The sequence below is a fragment of the Geotrypetes seraphini genome, chromosome 18 (assembly GCF_902459505.1).
Source record: "Geotrypetes seraphini chromosome 18, aGeoSer1.1, whole genome shotgun sequence".
Classification (NCBI taxonomy): domain Eukaryota; kingdom Metazoa; phylum Chordata; class Amphibia; order Gymnophiona; family Dermophiidae; genus Geotrypetes; species Geotrypetes seraphini.
The window spans coordinates 1,535,910-1,555,752 of record NC_047101.1 but is presented as its reverse complement, the minus strand read 5'-3'; the positions used below and the strand labels follow the sequence as shown (position 1 = coordinate 1,555,752).

At 43.2% G+C, this 19,843-nt stretch overlaps 1 protein-coding gene across 3 annotated transcripts in view; it reads left to right on the top strand.

The window, feature by feature from the left end:
• Positions 1 to 19,843, top strand: part of NSD1 (nuclear receptor binding SET domain protein 1) — a 140,762-nt gene continuing 120,919 nt past the window's right edge. The window contains exons 1-3 of one of the 3 annotated variants that reach the window (XM_033926853.1): positions 1 to 17; positions 605 to 954; positions 16,676 to 16,817. In XM_033926853.1, the coding sequence (XP_033782744.1) occupies positions 622 to 954; positions 16,676 to 16,817 (475 nt within the window). In that variant the 5' untranslated portion in view covers positions 1 to 17; positions 605 to 621. Of the gene's footprint in view, positions 18 to 95; positions 316 to 522; positions 955 to 16,675; positions 16,818 to 19,843 lie in introns of those variants that run through there. The other 2 variants (XM_033926851.1, XM_033926852.1) reach the window with 2 other exon arrangements.

Below are 19,843 nucleotides of genomic sequence, written 5' to 3'. Positions count from 1 at the left end.
ACCGAGAGGAGGATGAGGTAGGTGATGGGGGGAGGGGCACGACCGGCCTTGTCTGCAGCAATAGTTGCTGCGGCTGTTGGGCGCCTCCGGTGGCGGGAGGGGCGGGGGCGCCTCGCTCGCTCTCTCCTCAGTCGTCTCGCGCACGGGGCCTAGTGGTGCAGCCGTGGCCCAGCTCCTCCTGCAATCGCTGCTTCACACTTCCTGCCCTCCCCCTCCTTCGCTCTCTTACCCTCCCCCTGAGGGGCGCCTCTCCTGCCCCCCTGGCCGCGTCGGCGGGCCCTGCTGGCGTCTCGTGCCGCGGGTGGCGGGAGGATGGTAAGGCTGAGGCCGGGCTCGCGCCCCTGTGCAGGCGCGAGGCGCCCTTTCGCCGGCTCTTTGCACACGGGCCGGGCTCGCGCGCCGCTGCTGCTGCTGCTGCCGCTCTCGCTCTCGCTCTAGGGGCCGCCATGTTTGCCGGGCTGCGGCCCTGATCTGGGCTGGGGGGAGACAAAGGCGCGGGGGGAGGGGGCGCCCTGGGCCGTCCAGAGCAGGCCTCGGACGGCCATGGCTGCCATCTTGGAGGGGGAAGCACTGACCGCGCTCTCTGCTCTGTCTCTTTGAACAGGTTGCTGCGCGCCCACCATGGAGCCGGCGTGCGAGGTGAGCCGGCGGGGCTGCTTCGGCGACGAGGCGCCTAATGGCTGCTCCCCGCCCAGGGCCGCGGCCTCCAAAAGCCTCAGCGGCCAGGATCCCGCCTCCTGCTACATCCCGCTCCGCAGACTGCACGACTTGACCTCCAGGGTCAGCATGGACTACCAGGCCGCGCCCGACCCCCCCTCGCCCGCCCTCAAGCTCCGGCTCACGCAGCACTGCACGAACGGGCTGCTGCGCCTGGAGGCCTTCGAGGGGACAAAGAAGAGCCGCTGGGGGGACGCCATGGCCTCGGCCGAGGCCGAGGCGCTGCCATCGCCGCCTGTAAGCATGCCTTTCTCCATCTTCACTGGCTGGGGGGGGGGGGGAGGGGAGGGAAGGGGGGACCCCGAGAATCGGCTTCTTAACCTGCCCACTAAGTCCGTCTTCACGGAAAGGGAGGTGAAGGCGTGCATCGGAGTCACGAAAGAGGGGGTTAATAGAAAGATAAAGGCCAACAGTCTATTTCCTTGCCTTTTAACTTCATCCTATGCCCTCTCCTTTCAAATGCGCATTTATATCATGTAGGTATTTCATATCTCCTCTCTCCTGCCTTTCCTGCAAAGTATGCACATTGAGATCTTTAAGTCTGTCCCCTTACACCGCAATTTTAGTAGCCTTCCTCTGGACCCACTCCATCCTTTTTATATCTTTTTGAAGGTACAGCCTCCAGAATTGTACACAATATTCGAAAAGAGTTCTCACAGGGGCATCAATACCTCCTTTTTCCTACTGGCCATACCTTTCCGTATGTACCTCACTATCTTTCTAGCTTTCACCGACACATCACATACAGTCGGACCCAAGTCCCGCTCTTCTGTCATGCACATAAGTTCTTCACCCTCTAAACTGTACCGTTTGGGTTTTTGCAGTCCAAATGCATTTCTTAGCATTAAATTTTTAGCTGCCAAATTTCAGACCATTCTTCAAGCTTCGCCAGGTCTTTCTTCATGTTGTTCACACCATTCTGGGTGTCTACTCTATTGCTGATTTTGGTATCATCCACAAAGAGGCAAATCTTATCCAACAGCCCTACTGCAATATCGTTTATAAAAATGTTTAAAAGAATAGGCCCAAGAACAGAACCTTGAGGCACACCACTGGTGACATTCCTTTCCTCAGAGCGACCTCAATTGGTCACTACCCTCTGTCGCCTTCCACTCAACCAGTTCTTGACCCAGCCCATCACTTTGGGACCCATCCCAAGAGCACTCAGTTTGTTTATTAGATTCTGTGTAATGGCTTTGCTAAAATCTAAATATACCACATCTAGTGCACTCCCTCTATCCAATTCTCTGGTCACCCAGTCAAAAGAATTGATCAGATTTGTCTGACAAGACCTTCCTGTAGTGAATCCATGTTGCCTCAAGTCCTGTAATCCACAAGATTCCAGAAACTTCACAATTCTCTGATTTAAAAGCTGTTCCATTAATTTGTTTACCACGGAAGTCAGACTTACCGGCCTGTAATTCTCTACTTCTTCCATCCACTTTTGTGGAGAGGGACCACATCTGCCCTTCTCCAGTCTTCCGCTACCACTCCCTACTCTAGAAACTCATTGAAAAGGTCAATCAGCGGAGCCACCAGAACTTCCCTAAGTTCCTTCAGCATCCTCAGATGTGCACCATCCGGTTCCATCGATTTGTCTACTTTGATTTTAGCTTTAGCCTCACAAACACAACCCTCTGAAAATCGATCAAAGTCTACCACTCCTCCATCCCTATTCATGTTTGTCTTCTGTGATCCCGCTCCCGGTGCTTCAGCCTTGAATACTGAACAGAAATATTTGTTAAGCAATTCAGCCTTTTCTTTATCAGCTTCTACATATTTCTCCCATTCACCTTTGAGTCTCAGAATGCCAGTTTTGCACTTCTTCCTATCACTAATATATTTTTTTAAAAAAAGAAGTCTTGTTTCCCTGTTTTATCGTGTCAGATATTTTTTCTTCCATATGCATCTTTGCTTTCCTGACTACACAACTGCTATCTTAACTTTTACAGATATTTTTGCCTGTCTTCCTCTTTCTGTGATCTTTTGTAGTTTTTGAAAGCTAATCTCTTATTCCTTACCTTCTCAGCTACCACTTTTGAGAACCAAAGTGGCCTTCTTTTCCTCTTATTTTTACTTACTTGTCTCACAAAAAAGGTTTGTTGCTCTTACAATTACTCCTTTCAGTTTTGCCCACTGCATTTCCACTCCTAGACGTTCCCATCCCAACAAAGTTAGTTTTTTGAAAGTCTAGAACAGTGTTCTTCAACCTTTTGACACCTATGGACTGGCAGAAATAAAATAATTATTTTGTGGACCGGACCGGCAGTTGAAGAACACTGGGCTAAGTTGTGCCCCTCTCTACTCAATCTCCGCCTCAGACCCTGCCCCCAAAATAGTACTAATTGTAATACCATTTTTTCCATTCATTTTTCATATATATACACACACAATATAATTGTATTAACAACACATAATGGTTAACCACAAAATTAAAATACACAAAGCACACTGTATGCTTTTCAACATTCATTCCTATCAGAAAACAGATAACCCCATGCAAATGCAGGACCAAAAACTAAAAGTACTAATGTTTACAAACAAGCTCTGCAAGCAGTACAACCCCAGAAGAAAAGAAACAAATGTATTTCTTCCTGAACAGACAGCAGATGTAAATCAATCACTAAATAAAAAAATAAAAGCATTCCCCCTATCGCTGTTGTCTCTCTCCCTCCATGCTGTGCCTTCCTTCTGGCCTGCCCCCCGGTGTAATCTTCGGGCTAGTCCACGGTGCGATCAACGCAGTGTCTTCGGGCCGGCTCCCTGAGTTCTGCATTGCACTAAACCGTGGGCAGCGGCTCCTCGTGCGCGTCCCACACCTCATCTAGAAGCCTTCCCTCTGACATTGCGACGTCAGAGAGAAGGCTTCTAGTTCAGGCGCAAAACGCACATAAGAGCGTTTTCCCACGGCTTTGTGCACTGCAGCAATCGGAGCCGGCCCGAAGACGCCGTGTTGATTGCTCCATGGACTTGTGGCTAAAGAACACTGTCTTCTGCTTGATGGGCACAGCCCTGTGGACCGGCAGAAAATTTCTGCAGACCGGCGGTTGAAGAAAACTGATCTAGAACATTGGCTTTTGAATAAGCCCTCTCTGTACCCATCTTAATATTAAACTGTACCATGCAGTGATCACTGGATGTTAGATGATCACCCACTGTAACATCAGAAACATTTCCCCGTTTGTAAGCAGTAAGTCTAATATGTCCTCTTCCCGCGTTGGTTCTATTACCAACTGCTAAAATAAAACTTCTTGTAGAGAATCCAGGATCTCCCCTACTTCTAAAAGACCCTGCAATAGGGATACCGCAATCAACATCCGGCATGTTAAAATCACCTATTAGTAAAACTTTGCCTTTTTCAGATATATTCTGAATGTCTACTATTAAATATCTGTCCACTTCTTCCGACTGTGAAGAAGTCCTGTATATAAGAACATAAGAATTGCCGCTGCTGGGTCAGTGGTCATATGTCGGTGGAATCGATGACTCCAATATGGTATTAATCTGTTCCCATATCGATTTCCAAAAATTAAGTATTAAAGGACAGTAGAACAACAGATGATCCAATGTCCCTATTTCAAGATGACAGTGCCAGCATCTGTTAGACTTAGAGCTATTTAACTTCTGCAATCGAACTGGGGTCCAAAAAGTCCTTTGAAACAAGAAAAAACAAGTTTGTTTCATTGATGCTGATGCTGTACATCTCATTCTCTAAGACCAAATTCGTGGCCCTCGAGTAACAGAAATTTGTTGCTTAATCTCAATGCTCCAAATATCTTTTAAAGAAGTTTTTGGTTTTTTATTCATAAATTCAGATTTTAATTTATACCATTTGGCAGCCTGATGTCCTAGAAAATCAGTCTGGAAGCATAGGCAGGGCAAGCTATACTGATTTTTGAGATTTCGCCAATCAGGGAACCCTTTCTGTATGACCTGCTTCAACTGCAACCACTTATAAACTTGAGATTTTGAAATACCGAATGATTGTTGCAGTTGTGAAAAATCAAGCATTTTCTCATTAGATATCACATCCTCTAACGGTATACCTGCCTGCAACCAATGGTTCCAGAGGATCTTAGACTCGTCAATCTGAATCTTGGAGTTCCACCACAGGGACTGACATGTAGACTGTTGTATCGGCTCAGATGCTAAATTATTCATGAATTGTAAGGTTTTCCAAGTAGACAAAAGAATGCTATTGTCCTTATAAATACGTGGTAATTTAATACTCAAAACATGACACAATCTCAATAGGGACATAATTTGCCATTCTAGTTAAAGCCAATCTGGAAGATGTTCCAAAACCTCAGGAAGGATCCAGTACATGCACAATAACTGATCTCTAGAGCCGCTATTCACTAGTTTTAACCTGCCAGTTCTACTCAATTTGTAGCATTTTTAATCATTGTAAACTGCATAGAACTTCACGGTCCTGCGGTATATAAACTTCTTCTTATTATTATTACATACCCTGCCGCATGATAAAAGTTTGATGGTATCTAAAAATTTACCCCACCCGCTGCAATTGGTTTTTGTAGCAGTTTTACCCAGTCAAATAAATTTAGTGAGAATACCATTTAATTTCTTATAGAAGGACCCCTGAAAATAAACCAACAGCATACTCATTAGATAGCAAACTACAGGCAGAATCATCATTTTTACAGTTTGGACTCTCCCTCACCATGAAAGATGTAAAGGGTTCCAATGCTCACACATTTCTTTGACTCTCAGCAAGAAAGATTTTTCATTACTGTCATTGTGTCTTCCAATGTTTTCTGAATCATAATGCCTAAATATTTTATACCCTCTTCCTTCCAAAGGAATGGGAATGACTCAAATAATCCTTTTGTACAATGTACATTAAGTTGCAAAACCTCCGCTTTACTTCAATTTATTTTATATCCAGAGCAACAAAACCAGTCTGGTGCAAACCAATCATATAGCTTTGGCTAACTATTATCAACGTAGTTCACTTATCTTAAGTTAGTTCTTCTTTTGAATTTCTTTTCTTTCAGCTGTTAATTCTCCTCAGTTCAGCATTGGCAAGTTTGTAGTTTCTTGATGTATATATCCGTGGGCTGATGTGTTGCGTAGTCATCACAGTCTTTAAGGTTTACTTCAGTTGTTGCTTCTTTCAGATATTCATCTGTTGAGGAATATGAAATTGGTGTGTAGGCATTTTGGGCCCCGAAAGATATATGTGAAGAGTGGTGTTTCTTAGGTTCTCTGTAGTATTTTCCTAGATGGGTTCTCAGCTAGCTGTTTCACTCCAGTTCTCCCCATGGCTTGAATGCAGCGACAACTAGGAAAGGTTTCTTTCCTTTGGAATTTTTTGCAAATTGTTGAGTTTTGGTAATCGACCACTGGTTGTGAGTATAGATAAGTTGCCTAGGCAGATTAGATAGCCATATGGTCGTTATCTGCCTTCATTTTTCTCTTTGTTATTAATATTTTGTTATTAAACTGAGGTTTGCACTGTGCAGTTAGCAACTGCTAGATACAGTTTGGCTTTTTGAAATCTCTGAAACTTGATCATCATGGACCTAGCAATACACATAAAGTGACCTTAGTGTGTCTTTTTACATGAGTCTCATGCTCAGACCATTTTTACCTCAGCCATAAAAATAGTTTTTTTTATGGTTTGGTTTATTTTTTTGTTGCACTCATGGCTATGCACTAATGTTACCATTAGTATGTAGCCATTTTGAAAAATTACCATGTATGCACTTCATGCCACACATTTTATAGGTGATAAGGGGTCACGTAGTATATGTGCACTAACCAGTTAGCATAAGGTAATGTAGCTGCAGTAACTGTTAGTGCAGGTATACCCGCTTTCTTCCCCTGACATTCCCTGAAACAGCTTTTTTTTATTTTTTAGCAACAAAACACACACTTCTGTTTGCAACATTATGCTCTAACATTTTGTGCTTCAGGAAAAATCCAAAATGGCGTCTGTACTTAAGATGCCATAATCGAACTGGGCAGTCACCATCTTTGTGAGGTATCGTATCTCTTAAAGAATTCTTTTAATTTGTATTTTATGCTGAAGATTCACTTAGTTTTGACTCTTTAAAATATTTTAAATACATTTCTGGGGTACACTAACATATTCACCCATATGTAAGGCAACCCACTGCTAGAATACCCTTCCCATATTGCATACATTTCCAAGAGATGGGGAAGTGACTGTCGGATGTTTTTATGAAAATCATTGTTATCAGCATATAACAAAAGCTTGTGTTCCTTATTTCCTATGACAGTTGTTGCATGTTCCATGATAATACATTACTAATGATCCAATTACCATAGAAAATTGATGGCAGATAAGGCCAAATGGCCCATCCACTCTGCTCATTCGCAGCATCCACCATCTCATCTCCCAAAGACAGTGGTGTCAAACTCAATCGCATAAGGGGCTAAAATCTAAAACTGAAATCTAAAACATAGGCTAAGTCGTGGGCCAAATTTTTAATTAAGATACTTAGGGGACCTTTTAAGGTACTGCTAACAGATTTAGTGTGTGCTAAAGATTAGTTGCTAAATTTCAGACCTTTCTTCAAGCTTTGCTATGAGGGGCATTCAATAATTTTATCCAAGTATGAAAAAGTAGCAAGTGTGTTAAAACATGTCTATGCATGTTGTGACATGTCTCAAGGTTACTCATGCAAAGTTGCGGCTCAGTGAGTCCAACATTCGAAAAGACAGGATGTCAAAGAGTCCTCATGTGAATCAAGTAAGAAACTGCTAGTTTGGAGCACCATTCAGTAATAAAATTTCTCACAAAAGAAGGGAAAAAGTCAAAGGAGATCCATGAATGCAGGAGTGCAGTTTATGGAGAGTCTGCCCCATTCTACAAAATATAATTTTGGAGCAAGCAGTTTAAGTAGGGTAGAGCGTCCATTGAAAATGACCCTCACACTGGAAAGCCTATGGAAGCAACTTTCATAGAAATATCCAAGAAAGTCAATGATTTAATTTTGTTAAGACAAATTAAGGTTTCCCGAATAGCTGAAGAAATGGGCATCTCGGCAGGTACAGCCTGGAAAACAATGTATGAAAAGTTGGACATGTCCAAGGTTAGTGTAAGATGGTTTCCAAGAATGCTGATGCCATGTCAGAAGGCCACAAGGCTCCAGTGATGTCGGGAGAACTTGAAGATGCTCCGTGAAAACCAAGTGAATTTTTTTTATCATTTGGTGACTAGAGATGAGACTTGGGTCTGTCGCAGAGATTCTGTGTCTAAAATGGAGTCAATGCAGTGGAAGCACAAGTCATCCCCCACCCCAAAAAATGTTCAAGACAGAAAAACCTGCAGGCAAAGTCATGGCAACTGTCTTCTGGGATGATGGACTTTTGCTTCTAGAGTTCAAGCCACATAAGACAACCATAATTGGGGAGAGTTCCGCCAACACGATCACTTTGCGGGAGTCGGTCAAGGAGAAAAGACAAGGGAAACTCACAGTAAGCGTGCTGCTTCTTTACGATAATGCGCTGGTGTACATGTCAACAATCACAGGCTGCCATCTGAGAATGTGGGTTTCAGCAGCTAATACACAAAACAAGGAAGAATCCGTCAAGTTTGCAGTAGAAGTCAAACATCAAAACCATCGCAGAGATGTACAAGATTTAGGATCTTTATTGAAGACAATAAACCATGACTTTTCAAATAATGGTTCAGATTGGTTAGAAACCGGGACCTGACATGGTCTGTTTCAAAAAACATTTCTTCCTCAGGGTCCAGGGTGTCATTCATCGGGTATGACAAAAACCATATGGAGTATAGCGGTTAAAAATAGGTGGCGTAAGGTTCCTGTTGTGAAACGCTTTTCAGTTTTTTGAACTGTCGGCATTTCACAACAGAAGCCTCATTCCCTGATGAAGTATTGAAACGGGGCTCACGCCAGAAAAGATGGCACTGTAAATCAAGATAAGTTAAATTTCTCTTAATAGAATGAAATAAAGAGAGAAAAAAATAAAATCTCATTGTTAAAAAAGATAAGTAAGCTTAGGATAATACCCAAATGGGATCAATGAGGATTGCAGCCTGATCAAGTTATATTACCTGATTGGCAGTCTGAAGATCCCTTAAATCTGCTGTATTGTCTTTCATTTTGGTTTTAAGGTTATATGTTATTCCAAGACTTTGAGTAGCCGTTAATCAGTTACTGTGGATGACTTGTCAGTAAAATTAATGAGCAGCATAGAAGGGTATAGATGGAGGATTATACAGGTCCTGGACCTGATGGGCCGCCACGTGAGCGGACTGCTGGGTGCAATGGACCTCCGGTCTGTCCCAGCAGAGGCACTGCTTATGTTCTTATTAATTTTATCAGGACAGAATTATTTAAAACTCCACATCTCGACTTCTTTACTTCAGAATTCTACATAAAAAAGTTGCTGTTGTGTTTCTATCTTCTTTAGAGTTGCTCCCCTCCTCCAATGTTATAATGTTGATGCCATGCTTGATAATGTGCATAATTAAGCTCGTCTTCCACAGGCTGAATAAAGAGTTTTGCAAGTCTTGTGCTTGATACCTCTATACTAAGTCTTATTGGCAGTTGTTAATATTATAGTTAAGGAAAAATATTTTTTCGCTTGGGTCATTTTTCTCTTGCTCCTTTGTACTTCCAGCTCAAACATAGAAACATAACAGCAGGTATAGGCCAATTCCATTACATCTCTGTCAGACCAGTTCAGAATGAATAGGCTATTTCCCTCAACCAGTGAATGGAGACAGAGCAAAAATAGTCTCAAGAACTTCGCCCTGTAAGGGTATGGTGCAGCCTGGAATGTTCAGTATTTTTCTCCGTATCCAAGTGGATGGTGGATGGATCGTGCAGCTCCTTCTTGGTGCTTGACTGGTATCTTCTGGCCTGGTTAATTTCAGGTGGCAGTTGAGCTGGGTTTGTGCAGGTTATAATCTGAACTTTCTCAATAAGCTTGGATGACACCTAGAGTTTCTGGGTCCCTTATCCTCCAGCATGAGTGACATCTGGTGGTGCCAGTTCCCTCCTTCCAGATCCACTCCTGATCACTGAGGAGTGTGAAATAAGGCAAAAGTTTATTGGAACTTCTATGTGTGGCAGTCTTCTGAAGAACAACATATATAGTATCTACTTTTCCTGAAGTTAATTTTACTTCACCAAGGTAAATCCCTATATTTTTCTTGTTTGCTGGTGGATAAGAGGCTTCCACACCTGTAATTTGTGTGTTTGGGGTTTTTTTAATTGCCAGTAATCAAAAAGAATTATGCTGTTGCTGCCTTTCCATTGGACAGCATAGATCCAGTGCCTGCTCCTATGCAACAGAGATCAAGTGGCTTCATGCTTTTCCATCTTCTTGTGAAGAATGGATATCTCGGTTTCACAGTTCTACTTTATTCAGCTGTAGCTTCAGAGATGGCATACAGAGGTGTGACTTGCATGTGATGTTTGCATGCGTGGTATCATTGGTGCTGTCCACAGATGTTGCTTTAGACACAGCAGCTGCCTTCACATTCAGGAGCTTTGAAGTGACTGTATATGTTTGAGCCACAGACATATCTGAGCAATTGAGTTTACAGGAGTGGCCTTGGCTGCAGCCTACTCAGTTTTACATCTGATCCAGTGCCTGTAATGCAGTGGGCTGATTTCTCCAGCAATATCTATCTAATCTCGTTTACCCCAAAGAGTTCAGGTTACGATTTGCCATCATCACAGTACAAGTTTATGATATAAGTTTTTATCCTAACTTGACACATACTAGGGGTCTGATGCTAATATGCAGTTTACAATTTGACATAATTATCTTTACAGTACAAGTTTTTATCCTACCTTGATACACAGACAGTTTACAAATTAAATTTGCCATAGTTACAGTGCAAGATTTTCAATATAAGATTTTCCTAATGTGGCACATGCATGCACTGACAACAGATAGATTTTACAAGGTGCTACCAGGCATGTTCTTTGAATGTGTGTGTTGGCTATGTGTATGTCTGAGACTTAAGAGTAGAGAAGACAGGAGAGACAGTTTCAAAGAAGCCATGGCTGTATTTCAGTATATCAATATGTCTGTACTGCAGACACTGAAACAATTTCTTCCATAGAAATGCACTGGCCCTATTTCCTGTGCAATCCCCAATCCAATCTGGCCCATGTTTTGACCTCGGTATATATTTTCCCCTTGTGCCAAATTTGGTAAGAGTGGATAGCGTAGCTGGTTTTAAGAAAGGTTTGGACAATTTCCTGGTAGAAGACTGTTATTGAGAGAGACATGGGAGATGCCACTGCTTGCCCTGGATCGGTAGCATGGAATATTGCTACTCCTTGGGGTTTGACCAGGTACTGGGGACCTGGATTGGCCACTGTGAAAACGGGCTACTGAGCTTGATGGGCCATTGGTCTGACCCAGTAAGGTACCATTTTATTCAATTTTCAGAGAGTTATTTTGTTCCCAAATAGACATTCTTGGTCCCTTATACAGAGTAATGTAGTAAATGATGGCAGATAAAGACCTGTTTGGTACATTCAGTCTGCCCAACTTTTACATTCATTATTGAGGCAATGTTGAACCAACAATTCAGTTTTCCACTATAAAATGTCTTCCCCTCCCCCCTGAGATATGCAAGACCTGTACTCAGACAATATGAATATACAGCACCACTGAAACATACCTACTTCTCCAGAACACTGGCTGTCTGCATGGGTACGTTTTGGGTCATCTTCAACTGTTGTCTGCATAGCTTTACCTATCACAACACCATATTAATGTAGCACATAATAGATAAGTTAATTTAGTCTGCCCAACAAAGTAACAGGACCTGCTTATGTTGGAACAATGGTCAAGTACTTGGCAGCTAAACTTTAATGCCAAAAAATGTAAAGTAATGCACCTTGGGAGCAGAAACCCATGCAGAACATACACCTTGAACGGTGAAATCTTGGCAAGAACCACTGCAAAAAGGGACTTGGGAGTTCTCATCCGGGAAGATATGAAAGCTGCCAACCAGGTAAAGAAAGCTTCAGCAAAGGCAAGACAAAAGCTGGGTTGCATCAGAAGGAGCTTTATCAGCCGTAAGCCTGAAGTTATACTACCATTGTACAGATCCATGGTGAGACCTCACCTGGAGTACTGTGACCACTTTTGGAGGCCACATTATCAAAAGGATGTGAAGAGAATGGAATCGATCCAGAGAATGGCCACTAGGATGGTCTCGGGACTTAAGGACATCCCATATGAAGAATGTCTGACCAGATTGCGCTTATATTCTCTCGAGGAGCGCAGAGAAAGGGGGGACATGATAGAGACATTCAAATACATCACGGGTCGCATTGAAGTGGAGGAAGATATATTTTTTCTTAGGGTCCCACTGCAACAAGAGGGCATCCGCTAAAACTTAAGGGGGGAAAATTTCATGGTGACACCAGGAAGTACTTCTTCACCCAGCGAGCGATTGATCGATGGAATAAACTTCCACGCCAGGTGGTCGAGGCTAGTAGCGTGCTCGACTTCAAAAATCGATGGGACAAACAGGTGGGGGTGCTACAGGGTTATGCATAAAAGATGGGTAATACAGGGAGGGAGGGGTCCTTGAGTGGGCAGACTTGTTGGGCCGCCGGCCCTCTTCTGCCGTCATACTCTGTTTCTATGTAGTAAACTCATAATGATACTACATATGCATACTGAACCTTGATTGTCCTTGCCACTTTCAGGTCACAGACTGTGGAAGTCTGCCCAGCACTGGCCTCTCTGTTCAGCCTTGATCAGGGCATAGACTGTAGAAGCCTGTCTGGCATTGGTTTTGCTTCTCAATTGTGTTTGCCTTCTAATCATCACCAAGCTTGTTTGGTTCCATGCCTTCCATACAGGATTCCGTAGCTGCTTCTGTGATGTTAGCTCAGCAGATTTCTCTAGGATTGTGGCAATAGTTATTAGCTGCATGGCTCTGGCAGCTTTGCCTGATTTTGTTTGATTTCTTTCAGCTTCATTCTGTCTCTTGATGGTACCTCTTTCAGGGGTACTTTATATGAATCTATTCTGCTGCAACTTTCTTAATGAATGTTTCATTTGCTCACATGTTTGGTGTCTTTCCAGTCTTACATTTTATGAGGGATGGAAAACCTTTCATACGCTGAGAGATTGGAGAAACTGGGTCTCTTTTCCCTGGAGAAGTGGAGACTTAGAAGGGGATATGATAGAGACTTATAAGATCATGAAGGGCATAGAGAGAGTAGAGAGGGACAGATTCTTCAGACTTTCAAAAAATAAAAGAACAAGAGGGCATTCGGAAAAGTTGAAAGGGGACAGATTCAATACAAATGCCAGGAAGTTCTTCTTTACCCAACGTGTGGTGGACGCTTGGAATGCGCTTCCAGAGAACGTTATAGGGCAGAATACAGTACTGGGATTTAAGAGAGGATTGGACAATTTCCTGCTGGAAAAGGGAATAGAAGGGTATAAATAGAGGATTACTGTTCAGGTCCTGGACCTGTTGGGCCGCTGCGTGAGCAGATTGCTGGGCAAGATGGACCTCAGGTCTGACCCAGCATAGGCATTGCTTATGTTCTTATGTTATCTGAGGCTCAGTAGTGAGTTTCATCTCTCAGATCATCTTTTCATGTTAATCATTCAGGCAAGATGAGGCATACCCCACTTTCAAGGCCACCATCTCTAGATGGATTTGTAGAGCGATTGCCACAGCCAATGTATGCAGAGGATAACAACCGCCTATTTCGTTGAAGGTGCTCGTGCAGTTCCACCCCCCAAAAAATAGGAAACGTTACAACTAACAGTAGAAACCTTTTCAATCTGGTCAATGACCTCTACAACCTCAAGACACTCACCGATACCCAGGAGGAACCCACTTTAACAGCTAGCACCCTAGCAGACTTCTTCAATTCCAAGATACAAAAATTAAGATCGTCAATAACTGCCCCCGCCAATCTCCACGGGCACTTTCCAATCCTACATGACACAAAAATATCCAACTCTGACCTAGGGTCCAGAACTGACCTAAGTTGGAACTATTTCAAAACCATAGACTGGCGATCCTTCAACATACACTACAACAAATATAATAACTCCTACTGCAAACTGGACACCTGCCCCCCAAATGTCATGAAATCTGCTCCTATCCACTTCAAAGTCAACATGCTGGCACGGGTCAACGCTTTACTAGCCGCAGGAAATTTCCCAGCAGAGCAAGGCCACATCCTGATAACTCCAATCATAAAAAATTCAAAAGAACCTCCCAACATCCCGTCTAATTACAGACCTATCGCCAGCATCCCGCTAGTCACCAAAATAACAGAAGGGGCGGTAAATGCAGAACTCACCACATATCTGGACAAATTCAACATCTTACACTGCAACCAATCGGGCTTTCGCTCTGGCCATAGCACCAAAACCATCATAGCCTCTCTACTTGACCACTTGCACTCACTCTTCAGCCAGGGTTCCAGCGCCCTGATCTTGCAACTTGACCTAAGCAGTGCCTTCGACCTAGTCGACCACACTATTCTCCTAGACTGCCTTGCACACATCGGCATCTCCGGCCAGGTTCTCAACTGGTTCCAAGGGTTCCTTGGAAATAGATCATACAAGGTGATCAAGAATGACTCTCTCTCCCACAGCTGGGCCAATTCCTGTGGAGTTCCCCAGGGCTCACCCCTATCCCCCACCCTGTTCAAAGTCTATCTCGTCTCCCTGGGAAACCTCCTACACAGCTTCAATCTTAAATTCTTCATTTATGCAGATGACATCACGATAATCATCCCACTAACCAGTTTCACTCTAGAGCTACTCAACTCACTATCAAACTTACTCAGGCAGATAGAACTCTGGATGCTATCCTATAGATTAAAACTAAACTCTGACAAAACCAAATTCTTCCTGGCCACCCCCACCAGGAAGACAAAATCAAAGACACCTCAATCCAAGTGAATGGATCGGACTTCCCTCTAGAACAAACCCTAAAAATGCTGGGAGTCACCCTAGACAAACACTTATCCCTTGAGAAACATACTGATCTTACCGTTAGGAAAAGCTCCTCGGTGCTCTGGAAACTCCGCACCATAAAAAAATACTTCGATGACAACTCTTTCCGCCTATTAGTACAATCCTCCATTCTCAGCATCCTGGATTATTGCAACATCATCTATCTAGGCCCCACGAAGAAAACCACTAGGAGACTAAAACTAATTCAGAACACCGCCGTCCGCCTTATATTTGGCTTAAACAAACGGGAACACATCACCCCTTTCTACCATAAACTGCACTGGCTGCCATTTGAATCCAGAGTCCTATTCAAATTTGCATGCCTCTGCTACAAAACTGTATTTGGTCTATCTACAAGCTACCTCAACCCTCACTTCAAGCTAAATCACAACAATACGAACTCTCGCAGAATTCATCTGTTTGCCTTCCCCCCCTAAAATTGTGTCACCTCAAAAGGTTCCTCGATAAAACCTTCTCCTTCCAGGCAGCCAAACTAAACTCATGGCTTGCCCAAATTGTACTTGACGCCCCCTCCTACCTTGACTTCAGAAAAAAACTCAAAACTCACTTATTCCACGAACAGAACCCCTAACACACCCTCACCTCCTTAATACCCCTCAATCCACCTGAACCTCCACCGTCCCCTCTTATTGTGCCCACCAAACCAATTTAACTGTCAACGACCGGTTTTTCATGTAAATAAACTTTTTTACCTTACTATTGTACACTTATAGTATTGTAATTCCAATGCTTTTTTTCACTGTTTGTAATCTTAATTAATTGCTGTGAACCGCCTAGAACTCTCTGGGAATGGCGGTATACAAAAATAAAGTTATTATTATTATTATTAAAGGTAAAAAAAATTAATCGGATAAGAAACATAATCCAGTCTGCCCATCTGCAGAATGAGGGAATTTATTTGCAGCTACATGGAGATATCCACTCCCCCTTTATCCCAAGCATATCTAACCTGGTTATTGTATTCAAGAGCCTGGACTGGGGACCATGTACTAGGGCTCCTGTGGTAGCCCTACAATCATAGGCCCTGATTCTGCCCACCTGCTTGTCACTCTTAGTGAAAATGACTCCCTCTTCTTGGACTGGTGAGCCATAAACACTTCTTTCACAGCATCACCAATAAGCTTTGAGACCAGAAGACACTACTTGGGGATTGAATTGGGACCTGCATGCAGTGCTTGGCACCTAAGCCATTGGTATGGCAAGCAATAGTTTTCCTATTTTCTGTTTCTTCTAATTAATCTTATTGGCTGGAGTGGGTTGTTGTTGGTTTTTTCCTTACTGAAACTTTCGTGGAGCTTCTGCAGAGAATAGTATGTTGATCATCTTCTGTCTATGTAGTATTTCTCAACAGTTCCTCACTTAGCCATTCTAGTATTATGGCAGTAGGTCTGATAGGGAAATCCAAGGAAGCAGCAGGACAAAAAGAACTATGGCTATCTTTTGTGTTTTTACGGCCTGGGCAAGGCTGTCCGCTCTATATGTAGAAGCTGATGATAATGTTAATGGATGTTTGACCAATAGGTACTAATTTCCTAAATGGTAAAGAAAACCTTTTTTGGTGTTGTCTGGTGAATTCTGGCTTGTTGCACTGTTGGGATGCTGCTGGATGATCCTGCATCCCATTCTATGAACAGGTGAAGGTGTTTTGCTTTTATTTCTGTTAACTGTGAATCATAACGCTTGGTTTAAAACAAGGTACAACAAGCCCTGAGATTACATTGGAAAGGATTGCCTGGGGGATTATTGTGCAATTATCTGTTAATATGAGTTGAAGGAAAAGCCCAGTTAACCAAGATGGTGAGAACATTTTCAGATGGAATGGATAAGTCGGTATAAGTGGATGAGACGTGCATTTCAGTACACATAACAGTTTTCTTTTCGAGTGACACATAATCTGTTGTCAAATTTTTCATCATGTATACAGCAGTTCACTGATTCCCATTGTTGTCTTGTCTAGCCAAAGCGTCGATCTCGAAAGAAGCCTGCTCCAGTGAAACATGAAGTTGGGGATCTAGTTTGGGCAAAGTTCAGCAGACGTCCATGGTGGCCCTCCAGAATTTGTTACGATCCTATACTGGACACGCACTCAAAAATGAAAGGTAAATTTTATATATTGGTACTTTAGGGAAGGTAAATTTAGTATTTGTTAAGGATTCTTAATCCTCATAGCCTTCAAATCCTATTGCTTACCATAACGGATGAAGTTTCTCAAGCATTTTAAAAGGAGATGTAAATAAAGGGTTTGACCTACTAGTCCTTGCCTTTTACTTATTTATTTGCTGTTCACATATCCCTCTTATGGCAGCAGCTAACAAAAGCCTGTAAAATTACTATTGGTTTCATCCTGGAGAGGCAAATATTATGGCCTCCTTTTTAAAGGTGGACGTTTCCTATTATATAAGGCTTGTGTTGTGGGGGAAAAAATGTATTATGCAGAATTGGATTCATGATCATCACTCTTTTTGGCAGTGGCATAATGCGCTCTGTACTTTGATGCTGTGAGAGATGTGGTACGTGCCTTAATTCTAAATGAAAAAAATAATTCAGGTCTGTATGGGAACCATATATACAAATTCTTTATGTGCTCGTACCTACTGTGGCATAGCCCTATCCACCCAGAAGCAATGTGAATTCAAGACCACCAATGCTCCTCTGAATGTTCCTATCAAGTTCGGCCCTGCCTTAAAACAACTTACCCATAGAGTGGAGGCTCCTTCATTGCAGGGAATGATGGCTTACTGTCAGCCCTGACTGATGGATACTCAATCTTTCACCTCAGCTACAGACTCAGCTTTGCTCATCAACTTCCATACTCCACTCTTGTTTCCACATTCCTCAGACTAGGACATCACAGTACTCAACACCTTGCTGCACAATGGAATGGTGATAGAACGTTGCCTGGGCCTACAGCATATGCCAGTGGTTCCCAACCCTCTCCTGGAGGACCATCAGGCCAGTTGGGTTTTCAGGATAGCCCTAATGAATATGCATGGAGCTGATTTGCATGCCTGGCACCTCCATTATAAGCAGATCTCTCTCATGCATATTCATTAGGGCTATCCTGAAAACCTGACTGGCCTGGTGGTCCTCCAGGAGAGGGTTGGGAACCACTGGCATATGGCGTTTTACTCTTGAGTTCTTGTTTGCATATTTATTTATTTTTATTTTGAAGGCATTCACTCAAGGCAGTGTGAAACAAGTATAAGTCAAATATAAGCGAGAAAGAATTACAGCAGTAAAACCATTCAAATAATACAAAGGATAGCAAAGTATACTACATTACAATGACAACACAATACTCAATAAAACATTTTAATAGATAGCATAGGGCAGTGTTCTTGAACTGCCGGTCCGCAGAAATTTTCTACCGGTCCACAGGACTGGCACCTCCATCGGACCCAAGAGATTGTTCCGTAGTCACTGGTCCTCGGTACAATCAATGCGGCATTTTCGGGCCAGCTCCCTGAGTGCTGCAGTGCACAAAGCCGTGGGAAAAGGCTCCTACCCGCGGCCTGCGCCTGAACCAGAAGCCTTCTCTTTGACGTCGCAACGTCAGAGGGAAGGCTTCCAGATGAGATGCGGGATGCACACAAGGAGCCACTTCTTACAGCTTTGTGCAATGCAGCACTTAGGGAGCCAGCCCGAAGACCCTGTGTTGATCGCACTGTGGACTGGCCTGAAGCTAACACTGGGGGGCAGGCCAGAAGGCAAGGTACATGGAGGGAGATAGATGACAACTTTAGGGGAAATGCTTTTTTTTTATTTAGTGATTTTTACCCTAATTGTCTGTCCTAACTGTTCAGGAAGAAATACGTTTGTTTGCTTGCAGAGTCGTGCATCTTAGGGTTTGTTTGTGAATATTAGTACTTTTAGTTTTTGGTCCTGCATTTGCAAGGGTTTGTTTGTGAATATTAGTACTTTTAGTTTTTGGTCCTGCATTTGCATGGGGTTATCTGTTTTCTGGTAGGAATGAATGTTGAAAAGCATACAATGTGGGCAGTGACATGAGGTTCAACGTGGATAAGTGTAAGGTAATGCATGTTGGTATCAAAAATCCCACACACGAATACAAGATGTCTGGGGCAGTACTAGGAGAGACCTCCCAGGAAAGAGACCTGGGAGTACTGGTTGACAAGTCAATGAGGCCATCTGCACAATGCGCAGCATCAGCGGAAAGGGCGAACAGAATGCTAGGAATGATTAAGAAGAGGATCACGAACAGATCAGAGAGGGTTATCATGCCGCTGTACCGGGCTATGGTACGCCCTCACCTGGAATTCTGCGTCCAGCACTGGTCGCCATACATGAAGAAGGACATGGTACTACTCGAAAGGGTCCAGAGAAGAGCGACTAAAATGGTTAAGAAGTTGGAGGAGTTGCCTTACGGTGAGAGATTAGAAAAGCTGGGCCTCTTCTCCCTTGAAAAGAGGAGACTGAGAGGAGACATGATCGAAACATTCAAGATAATGAAGGGAGTAGACTTAGTGGATAAAGACAGGTTGTTCACCCTCTCCAAGGTAGAGAGAACCAAAGGGCACTCTCTGAAGTTAAAAGGGGATTGATTCCGTACGAACGTAAGGAAATTCTTCTTCACCCAAAGAGTGGTAGAGAATTGGAATGCTCTCCCGGAGTGTGTTATAAGGGAAAACACGCTCCAGGGATTCAAGACAAGGTTGGACAAGTTCTTGCTGAACCAGAACGAACGCAGGTAGGGCTGGTCTAGGTTAGGGCACAGGTCTTCGACCTGGGGGCCGCCACATGAGGGGACTGCTGGGCACGATGGACCACTGGTCTGACCCAGCAGTGGCAATTCTTATGTTCTTATGTTAATGTTGTGGTTAATCATTATGTGTTGTTAATATGATTATATTGTGTATGTGTATATGTGAAACATGTACTATTGTACATGTAACAATTAGTACTATTTGGGGGGCGGGGTCTGGGGTGGCGATGGGCATGACTTAACCCAGTGTTCTTCAACTGCCGGTCCACAAAATAATAAATTTTTTTTTCCAAATTCTTTATTCATTTTTTCATCTTTCATCAAGAATACAATATTACAACATTTAAAACTTTTACACATCACTTGAATTTCTTTATATTGTCATCATAAATACATAAATTT